Here is a 12,031-nt window from a genome sequence, read left to right on the forward strand (position 1 = left end):
TGATCTCACATAAAAAGTACCTTGGTTGTGTATATATTTTGCTATGATATGTATCCCAAGAACAAAAAGAACTGCAAAGAAAACTTAAACCTCATCCTACAGTTTTATTGTTAGTAGCCACAGTGATTTAGTTACTCTGAAACTATTTTTTGTACATTGGGAAAAAAGTATATATGTTACTATATTAATGTTGACAGGAACCAAACTTTTCAGTGTAAGAGAAAAAGAAATAAAAATATAAAATCAAAGGAAAAAAAAAAAACGCCAAACAACTCTGAATTGTTAAATTTGAATTGGAAGTATCAGTACAAACTCATGATTTATTATGCTCAGAAAAAGCTACGCTCACCTCTTCCCCAAATTATCACCATTTACTCCTCATCCTGAAAACTGCTAATTAAAGGTAAGTTTAACTAGCTTTCCAGTTGGAACTGTATTTCAGAAAAGCCAAATAGCCTGGGTTGATGAGGAAAATACAAATTTTTACAGACAAATGCCAGCTAATAAATGTAAAGGGAATGATATTAGAAAAAATTACTGTTGTTTTAATCATCTAATGATTCAGACAATGATCACTGGTGTAAGCTAAAACCATCAAGGGAAAGGTTGCTGGCAAACTGCACATCCACACACTTGCCTAAGTATCAACAACCCCATTAACTGCTGACTACAGAGGCTACAATGTTACAATGGAAAGAATCAGTCTGTCACCACCTTAACCCAGTGAGATGGGTACTTGTGACACTTACAGTGGGATAAACAAACACGTATAATTTGATGATGTGAACAATACCTACAAAGTATTCGTGCCAAAAAATGTTTGCACTGAATCTAATATCTTTAGCTTTAACTCCTAGCTTACAAGAAATACAGGGGGGAGAGAACAAGATAAACCACACCATGAGGAAATGATCAGACAAAACTAGGTGTGACAAGTTTACAAGTCTGTAAGACAAAATGCCCAGTTTCTTCAGGGAGAAGAAAGAAACTTTAGGTTTATAAGACAAAATGAAACACAACACACGGTCCTTGTTTGAATGCTGGTTTCAACAGCTACTATAAAAAACACTTGGGGAGCAAGAGGGAGGGGATATGGGGACATATGTATATGTATAGCTGATTTACTTTGTTATACAGTGGAAACTAACACACCATTGTAAAGCAATAATACTCCAATAAAGATGTTAAAAAAAAAAACATTTGGGGAAGAAGGGGGTAATTTTCATAAGACTAGGTATTATCAAACGCCAAGGAAAATTATTATTCTTATTGGGTGTGACAATGGTGAAATGGTTATATAGGAAACTGTCCCTAAGTTTTGGAGATGCATTCCTAAGTATTTAGAGGAAAATGTCATGATGACAACTCAAAAACTAAAATAAGCATTTTTTATATAACATGTCCTTAAATGCAAGCCAAGTATTTCATCTCATAATTAAATGAAGAAAGTGTGACCTGTTCCAGTGATGAAGTGTCTACATTGCACCTTCCCTTAAGGATTTTCAAGGGTAATTTTGTTTATATTCAACTTATGCATCATTTGATGACTTTAGGATCTAATCTCTGTATACCATTTGACTTTGCTATAGTTAAGTTTGTGCAATTGTTTCTAAGACATTAGAAAAATAAAAGTTTGTATTTTAGATTATAATTTTAGTAAGAAACCTAATGGATTTAATTAACTGGCACATCAAATCAAGTCTTCAATTAAAAAGTGATTTATGAATATGTACAAAATAGGCATTTGCTTTAACTTAAGTAGGTACTGAATCATCCTTGAAAGCTATCTGAATTTCTTTTACTCACATCAAGCAATGTTCTTAATCTCTGAAGGTTTCTTTCTTTCTTTTCCAGCTCTTCCATCATCTTTTGAGTAGTCAATTTTTCTTTAGAAAGCTTCCCTTGCATAGACTAGAATAAAGAGAATTGCAAAGCATGTTAATGCTTAAAGCAAAATGCAATCAGGTAGGTAACCAGGAATACTGGCTCTGAATACTTTAGATGTTCTGACCTCCCTCACCCCTTGGAAGATGATGCCTTCACTTTTCAATCAACCCATATTACTTCTAGAGTGGATAATTCCAAAGCAGGGGAGGAGGGAGGAAGGAGAAAATATCATCTTTACCAAGACAGTTTTTAATCTGGGTAAAACATGTTAAATCTAATGTTGCTGTTTAACAACTATATTACAAACAGTTCTTATTTTATTGACTTTTGTTTATATATTGGGAGTGTATTAGCAAATCTATACTTTAAAAAAACCCTTTTTCTTATGATTAATAAGGTACAAGATAATAAGATCGTACGACTATCCCTGTTTTCTATCATTTGAAACAGCTAAACAACCTCTCTCAGTGTATAGTATTCCAAGCTGTGAATATGATGTTCAATTCAGGGCAAAGGTCTATTATGGGACTTAGATAAACTAATCTCTCTTAATTCCATTATAAAATTATTCAGACATGATACTATTGTGAGATAATCTTGAGTATACCAAAGCAGAATATAGGATATTTTAAGAGTGCTTGGGTCATTTCAGCTTATAAATCTGATTTTCAGCTACACACCAAAGAACTTGACATAAACCTTGTACTTATCAGTGATTTTTTTTTCCATCAACTTTTCCCCTTTTAAACCACAAGATCAATAAACATGACTAAAGAAGAAATTTCATTATTTTTTGCTTCAGATCTATATTTAGTCTCAACTCTGAAAATACTTCAGAATGCTGATGACCTAAATAGCACACAATCTACTGTGAAGGTTTTTTTTTTTCCCTCACATTATCTCTGGATGGAATAAGAGAGGATAGCTGTCACCACGGGTTGAGATAAGACTCTAAATATAAAACAGTTTTCTCAGTAACAGTATTCAACCTTGTTGCTTTTTAATTTCATTTGTCTGCTAAACTCTGTAAAAATACTATATTTAATTACTCAAAAGTTGGATACAAATGAATCAAGCTCTATAACAAGTACATTTTCTTCCAGGGAAAACTTGTTTTACATTCCACAAGGATCAATTCCACAGTACAAAGTCACATGGGCTATCTGATAATATATATTTTTGGATATTGAAATTCCTTTGTAACTGAATCAAAACCCATTTGATTGAATGATATGTTGGGATTTATTTATCTAGCTAAAAACTCATACTTACTGGCATGACAAGATTATTCGGCTAGAATCCAGAATTCATCCTAAATTTTCTTAAGATTTGTGACTGTTTATTTTATTACAATTGTAGAAGAAAGGCACCACAAATAAACTACTCTAAATCTCATATTTTAACAGTGAAAACAGAACCCAAGAGAGGTATTTTCACAATGCTGTAATATAATTCTTTAGAAGATTATAGTGGTTTTTATTTTTATCATATTGAACGTGACTAATAAGTAGCTAATAAATCTAATACATTACTGTGTAAGACTAAATTTAAATCAGTGAAGAAAAAGGTAATCTCCATCAGAATAAACCAGAAATGTCTGGGAGTACTGCTGTCTGTCATAAGAAGGAAAATTGAATTGGGGAAATTCATTAAGCTTAACGTGTTATGTTGGTTAGGTTCAAAGGCACTAATCAAGTAGCCCTTTAATAGAAGAAAGAGTTCACAGACACATTCTAGTAAGACCAAATGCTGTACAACTTATAGGATAATACTAGGTGTGAGTGCTATAGCTGTCTGACAATAACATTTCACCTAAAAGATTAATTACTTCTCTATCCCAAATTGTATGAAAAAGCACATGTCTAAAGTTTAAGAAAAAAGCAAGGTGAGGGGAATCTCTACTACGCTTAGAATGGGATTACTGAAGTTAAAAACGAAATCATTTTTAAATGTCTACAATTTCTCTTTAAATTTCCTGTTTAATAACGATTTTTTTAAAGTCTCAGTTACTAATCCACAGGTGTTGATCACAATCATTCTTGCAGTTGAAAGTGGTTTTAAATTCATTTCTTATTTTGATGTAAATATCCAGAAACGCTAACCATTTTTTGGCGCATATACAAACAGCTCCAATGAAGGAAAGCCAAACGTGCCTGACTCAGCGCATTCTATGTACTCCACAAACCCAGTTTAGGAGGAAGTGTTTTGAAAGCCACTGAAGTTAGCAGTCTTACCATAGAAACACAGCAAGCGACCAACCTCACCCCGCCCCACACGCCATACAAGAGTTCCACAGACACATTCCTTCCTACAATCATTCATTTAGCAGAAATTACAGCCAAGCACTATCTGTTCACTGGATGGTACACCAATGAACACAACAGTCAAAACACTTGGTCCTTGTGGAACTTGTACTAGGAGGGAAAAGAGCAAAGAAAATAAACATAATAAATACATAAGTTACGTAGCATCACACACTGGGACTTGCCTCATGCTTTGGAGAATAAATAGGGCGTGGTGAGGCAGGGGGGTTAAAATCTCAAATGGGGTAGAATAAGGGCTCATGGAAAAAGGTGATAGCTGAGTAAAGTCTTGAAGGAGGTGAGAGACTGTGTCCCATAGGTATCTAGAGAGTATGTTTCAGTCAGTGCAAAGGCTCTGAGGCAGATGGTTTCTTTTCTGTTTGAGAAAAAGCAAGAGAGCCAGGATGACAGAAAAGAGTAAGAGATCAAGTCAGAGAAGGAAGGCGAGGTGGGGAATTGATTGCATAAGTTCTTCTAAGCCAATGTTACAAACTTTGATTTTTTTTTTTTTTTTTTTTTTTGCGATACACGGGCCTCTCACCCTTGTGGTCTCTCACGTTGCGGAGCACAGGCTCCGGACGCGCAGGCTCAGCGGCCATGGCTCACCGGCCCAGCCGCTCCGCGGCACGTGGGATCTTCCCGGACCGGGGCACGAACCTGTGTCCTCTGCATCGGCAGGCGGACTCTCAACCACTGCGCCACCAGGGAAGCCCACAAACTTTGATTTTTTAACTCAGGAAAAAATGAGGAACCACTGAAGGGTACTAAGAAGATATGATGTGATCTGATATTTGTTTTAACAGCTCACTCAGGTTGCTGAGAAAACACTGTGGGCAAGCAAGGGTAGCAGCAGAAAGAAATAATCCAGATAAAGAATGAGGATGCTTGAACTAGGGTGGCACAACAGTGGCACAACAGTGGAGGTCGGGAGAAGGTGCCAGATGCTAGATATATTTTGAAGAAAACAGGATTTGCTCACAAAATGTAAGGCAGAAGAGAAGTCAAGAGTAAGTCTTAAGGTTTCCAGACAGAGCAAATGGAAGGGCAGATCTGTCATTAATAGCTATGGGAAATATGGAAGGTGTAGCAGGTTTATTATTTTTTGGCTTAGGGGAATTAAGAAATTCAGTTTTGAACATGTTATGTCTAATACATCAAGTGGTGACATTGAGAAGGCAATTGGATATACAAATTGTAAGATAAGGGGAGCACTTTGACCTGGAGATAAAAATTAGGGAGTAGTGAGCACACACATTATATTTAAAGCCATAAGACTGGGTAAGATCACCAAGAGAAGTATAAATAGAGAATCCTAGGAAAGAAACAAACCCCTTTTTTGAAATATGACACTGTGTGTGTGTGTGTGTGTGTGTGTGTGTGTGTGTGTAGTTTAGCAGTATAACTGACCTACAACACTATGTTAATTTGAGGCGCACGACATAGTGATCTGATATTTCTGTACAAGACAAAATGATCACCATGATAAATCTAGTTATTATCTGCCACCATACAAAGTTATTACAATATTACTGACTATATTCCCCCCACTGTACGTTTCACTCCTGTGACTCATTTATTTTGTAACTGCAAGTTTGTACCTCTTAATCTTGCTCACTGGAATATGATACAATATTTTTGAAAGTAATTTACATGTCTTCAAAATAAACCTTAACATAAATATCACAAATGAAACTAAACTTATCCTTAGATTATAAACTGGAAAAGTTTCTAATAAGGTAATATGTCTAATTTTTATATACTAGTCTACTAACCTGCCTATACATTACAATAGGATTTATGCAACGGACCTTAAATTCATTGTGTCTAGTTAAATCAAACAACAAAAACAACCAAAAAAATCTTAAAAAGCAAGTTCCTCTGAATTCTTTTGATTGTCATTTTACTGTACATATTTCAATTATCTAGAAACAAGGTGTAAGTCAGTCACTTTAAGTTTATTGCTGAGAACAGTCAAAAGGCTTCATAGTAACTGTTATGATTTTATTAATACAAGCACACTATTTTTGCAATAGCATATGTAACTACACATAAAAGGTAAGATAATAGTGCTACTATCATAAGAAATAGCAATCAATAAAGAGCATGCATACTTAACAAGATAATGGCATTTAGAAATCATTAATAAGAAGACTATATTCTTTTAATAAAATTTAATATTTTTCTCTCAACACCTTTTTAAAAACTAGTTAAGAAAAGTTCATCTCCTACACGAGGCCATCCATTCGTTCAAGACTGGGCGAGATAGCTGTTTTATCTAGTACATAGAAGCCAACACAGAGAGTCAAGGAAAATGAATATGTTCCAAATTTAAGAATAAGATAAAACCACAGAAAAAGACCTTAATAAAAGAGAAAAGTGGTTTACCGGATAAACACTTTAAAGTAATGGTCATAAAGATGTTCACCAAGGTAAGGAGAACAAAGCAAGAAGAAAGTGACAATTTCAACACAGTATAAGATAGTACCAAATGGAAGTCACAGAGCTGAAGAATACAATAACTGAACTGAAAAATACAATAGGGGGTGTTTAACAGCAGACTAGATGAGGCAGAACAAAGGATCAGTACATCTGAAGACAGGGCAGTGAAACTCAGCCAATGAGAGCAGTAAAAAGAAAAAAAGATTGAAGATAGTCTGAGGGACTTATGGGACATTAGGCAGACCAACATTCACATTATAGGGGTTCCAGAAGGAGGAGCAAGAAGAGAGAAAGGGACAGAGAACTTAAGTGAAGTAATGGCTGAAAACTTCCATAACCTGGGGAAGGAAACAGACAACCAGATCCAGGAAACTAAGAGTTCCAAAGAAGATGAATCCAAACAGACCCACTGCAAGGCACATTATAATGAAACTGTCAACAGTTAAAGAGAGAGAATCTTACAAGCAGCAAGAGAAAAACAACTTATTACATGCAAGGGAAAGCCCATGATGCTACCAGCAGATTTTTCAGCAGAAACTTTGCAGGCCAGAAGAATGTGGCACTATATATTCAAAGTGCTGGGGTGGAGGGGAGGGAAAGAACTGCCAACCAGTAACATTCCACTTGGAAAGTTGTCCTTCAGAATTGAAGGAGAAATAAAGAGTTTTCCAGACAAGCAACAGCTGAAGGAGTTCATCACCACTAGACTGGCCTCACAAGAAATGTTAAAGGGACTCTTTAAGCTGAAACAAAAGGGTACTAATTAGTAACAGGATAAGTATAAATCTCACTAGTAAAGGTAAATATATTGTAAAATTCAGAATAATCCAATGTTGTAAAGGTGGTAGGTTAATCACTTATAAAGCTACTATGAAGGTTAAAAGGCAAAAGTAGTAGAACTATAACTACAATAATTTGTTAATGGATAGACAAGATAAACTGTGGCATCAAAAATATAAAAAGGGGAGGGTGCTATATCAAACTAAAAAGCTTCTGCACAGCAAAGGAAACCACCAACAAAATGAAAAGGCAACCTACAGAATTGTAGATAATATTTGCCAATAATGTATCTGATAAGGGGTTAATATCCAAAATATATAAAGAATTTATACAACTCAAGAGCTGAAAAAAAAAATCCAATTTAAAATGGGTACAAGTTTAAATAGACATTTTTCCAAAGAAGATATTCAAATGGCCAACAGGCACATGAAAAGTTGCTCAACTTCACTAATCATCAGGGAAATGTACATCAAAACCACAATGAGATCACCTCACACCTGTCAGGGTGGTTATTATCAAAAAGACATAAGTGTTAGCTAGGATGTAGAGAAAAAGGGAATCCTTCCACTGTTGGTGGAAATGTAAATTGGTGTAGCCACTATGGAGAACAGCATGGAGGTTCCTCAGGAAACTAAAAACAGAGCTACCATGTGATCCAGCAACTCCAGTTCTGGGAATTTATCCAACGGAAATGAAAACACTAACTTGAAAAGATATGTGCACCTCACTGTTCACTGCAGCATTATCTATAATAGCCAAGACATGGAAGCAACCTCAGTGTCCCTCAATGGACGAATGGATGAGGAAAATGTGATTTTATATAATACACACACATACACACACACACACACACACAATGGAATATTATTCAGCCATAAAAAGAATGAAATCTTGCCACTTGCAACAACATGGATGGAGCTTGAGCACCTAATGCTAAGTGAAATAAATTAGACAGAGAAACACATACTGTATGATTTCACTTATATGTGAAATATTAAAAAAAAAAACAACTCAGAGATAACAGAGAACAGATGTGTGGTTGCCAGAGGGGAGGGAGTGGGAGCGGGGAGGGAATGAGCAAAGGGGGTCAAAAGGTATAAACTTCCAGTTTTAAAATAAGTCCTGGGGACGTAATGTACAGCATGGTGGCTATGGTTAACAATACTGTATTGTACATTTGAGTTGCTGAGAGTAGATCTTAAACGTTCTCATCACAAGAAAAAAAATTTACTAAGTAGTGATGGATGTTAATTATTAGACTTACTGTGGTGATCATTTTGCAACATATAAAAATATCAAATCACTATTCTGTACACCTGAAACTAATGTTATAACAGGTTGAAAGAAAGAAAGTATAGAGTTAATGGTAACAAGATAAGATTTTGGAGTCAGACAAAATTAGGTTTTGGGTGCACAGCTTATGTGTTGTATAATCATGGGTGAGTTATCCAACCTTTCTAGGCTCCAAATTCATCAGAAAGATTTTCCAACCTTGTAAAGTACTGTGAAAATTATGTGGTATATATGTAGACAATACCTTTGGATGCCTGCCTATTCACAAATCCCATGAATCATACATAAGTAGTCATATTTGTACTGGGATTCTATATTCTTGGGTTATAGCTCACCGGGTCAGGCTGAATGAACACTTGACCAAACCTGAGGAAGTGAGACCCAAAGTCTATGAGTTAGTCTCTGCATGTGGCGGGAAATGAACTACAGAACTTCAGGGCTGTGGGACAGCCATGGTCTGCCATATGAGTTAAGGAGGAAAGGAAGTCAGTCTGCAGAGAGAGAAAAGAACTGAAACAGAGGGGAATGCGAGCAGCAACAAAGCCTTTTCCTTCCTGAAGCCAGGCTTCATTCCTACCTATGGATTCCACAGATATCTCTGCATTCTTGTAATACAGTATATTCTACTATTTTTGCTTAGGCTAAATTGAATTGGTTCTGTTGCTTACAATCAAAAAGCCTAAATTACTTTTACCTAGTACAAAATACTTATGCAACTAACACTAATTCCTTTCTTCTTATACTAATATTTAAAAGCCCATTTCTTATTTCAAATCACCATGATATCTTAAAATGATATCTTTAAATATCTTATATATATATGATATATATATATATATATATGATATAAATGATATCTTTAAATATCTTACAATTTTATTTGTCAGCTATACTTCAATAAAGCTGGGGGAAAAAAAGAGCCCATTCCAGGGACTTCCCTGGCAGACCAGTGGACCAGTGCAGGTTCAATCTCTGGTCGGGGAGCTAAGATCCCACATGATGCACAGTGTGGCCCCAAATTAAAAACAACAACAACAACAACACCACAAAACAACAAAAAAGAGCCCGTTCCAAATTCAGCATTATGGGTGAATTTTCTTGTGGAAAAAGGTTTTTTTGTCTCTTTTCACTAGTCATCCCCTAGAAGAGTGCCTAGCCCATGGTAGAAACTCAGTTAACAATTACTAAATGACCTGAATTGGTGAATAAATGACAAAATATGAAAAAGTAACTATTTAACACCTAGTTTTGTTTAAGTAAGAATCTGTGTTTACTCATTCAAAACAGTTACTGAGCCTCTTTTATGCACAAGGCACTGTGCTAAGTGCTGAACTGGATAAGGAATGTTCAAAGACCTTAGTGTACCCATTATAAAGCTCTTGAGGGCTTCTCTGGTGGCGCAGTGGTTGGGAGTCCGCCTGCCGATGCAGGGGACACAGGTTCATGCCCCGGTCCGGGAAGATCCCACATGCCGCGGAGCGGCTGGGCCCGTGAGCCATGGCCGCTGAGCCTGCGCGTCCGGAGCCTGTGCTCCGCAACGGGAGAGGCCACAACAGTGAGAGGCCTGCGTACCGCAAAAAGCTCTTGAAATAAATGTATCAGAAAAAAAAGGCATTTTATTCATCTCAAGGAGCAAATAATGCCACCACACTGTAAAGTGTAATGTACTAAAAGATTTCACTTTGGAGACAAAATTTCCAAATTGTGCTTCTAGGTAACTGAGCATAAGATGCTTTCCGCAGAAGACTAGTTTCCCAGTGTGCTCCAGTTTAAATATCTTTCATTCCAGGAAAAGACCCTTAAAACAATTCCCTCCCCTAAGGCTTATACAAGGAAGAAATCAGACTAACATCTTTTTTTCTTTTTCTTGGGACTTTTCACTTTGAGACATCCAGGATTAACACCCAAGGCACAAACTCTGAAGTCAGACAGACATGAATTAGAATCTCAGCTGTTGAGACCTTGGGCACACCTTTTAAATCTCAGCAGCTTCAAGTATAAAAATATGCTCTTTCTTACCTTGTAAGATTACTGTTGAGGCTTAGAGATAATAAACATAAACCAGAAAGAACTGCTCCTGTAACAGGTAATATCATCACTAGCATCATCTCTGACACCTCTGCATTTGGCAACAGAGGTTCTATTTCTCACTTTGGCCTAAGTGTAGACAAATATTAAACTCCTTTTCCTCATTCTTCCATACTGATAAAAGAGAATTTTCAAAATATTTGTAAAACTAAGGAATATGCAAGCACCATAGAAATTGCAATTTTTTAGGTTTCTGTTTAATAATAATTGAAGATAGTGTACACCTCAAATTCCTTTCTTATCACCTTGTTACCTGATATCATTTTAAAAATAATCTCCCTGAGGGCTCTGCTTTCAGCATGATGGCATGAGGAGCTCCTCAGACCTGCTCCCCAAGGAAACTGCTGAAAAACCATAAAATAACACATTTAAAGCTTCTGGAAATGGTTCATACAAGCAAATGAAGAAACATATTCAAGAAAAGCTATTAAAACTCAGAAGAGCTGAAGTCTGTGGTATTTGAAACAAAATCCACTTGATTCCTACCCTCTCACAGCTAAGCAAGATGGAAACTCCAGACTGGAACAGCCAAGAACAGAGGGCTCCCCCTCCCCCAGCTCCTAGTTGGACCGCTGTCTTCCTAGGAAGGGCAGGGCGTCAGCACTTCTCATCTGTAGCTGATGCTAAGTTCCAGGCAAGTGCAGCCAAAAGGTGGGGGCTCCGTTCTTCAGAGCCCAAGCCGCCTCAAGGGAGGAAGGCTTTACCTGGGGTGTAGCCACGAGAATACTGGGGCCCTGACTGCCCTTGCGTTGGCTTCTGGGGCAGGAATATCCACTGAAAGAGGCAAGCCGAGAGACCTAGAGCTGCTGCGCACCCTCCCTCCACTAGCACTCAGCTAGAGTCACTCAGAATCTTGACATTGTTCCCACCCACAATGACTAGGCTCAGAGATTTTGCCTGGGGATAAATAGGCCACAGAACAGAGACCGCTGAAGGTCTCCCTAAAGGAACTGAATTCTTTTGCAACAGAGTATAAAGTTCAATCCTAAGGGCACTCTCAAAATAGCGGGAGATTGTGGCAAAGGCAGTTGGGAGGACAGTGTTAGATTCACTGGAGCAACAGGCTCTACTGTAGGCTGGCTAGCTTGCAAGAGAGAAACAGTAAAAGAGACAGCTGGGAAGAACACTCCTGGGAACAGTAAAAATCTCAAACATTAACCCAGGAAGCTAGTCCTTCAAAGGAGCCAGAATGGACCAGTCTATGAAGCAATTTATGCCACAGGGCATTGCTGAAAACAGCA

General features: G+C 37.1%; 1 protein-coding gene across 1 annotated transcript in view; it reads right to left on the minus strand.

Annotated features, from left to right (window-relative positions):
* Positions 1-12,031, minus strand: part of CEP85L (centrosomal protein 85L) — a 154,508-nt gene that overhangs the window by 9,160 nt on the left and 133,317 nt on the right. The window contains exon 11 of the mRNA XM_082669082.1: positions 1,807-1,911. Within this exon, the coding sequence (XP_082525208.1) occupies positions 1,807-1,911 (105 nt within the window). The remainder of the gene's footprint in view (positions 1-1,806; positions 1,912-12,031) is intronic.

Source organism: Grampus griseus (assembly GCF_964374135.1).
Source record: "Grampus griseus genome assembly, chromosome: 13".
In the NCBI taxonomy this organism is placed as follows: Eukaryota; Metazoa; Chordata; class Mammalia; order Artiodactyla; family Delphinidae; genus Grampus; species Grampus griseus.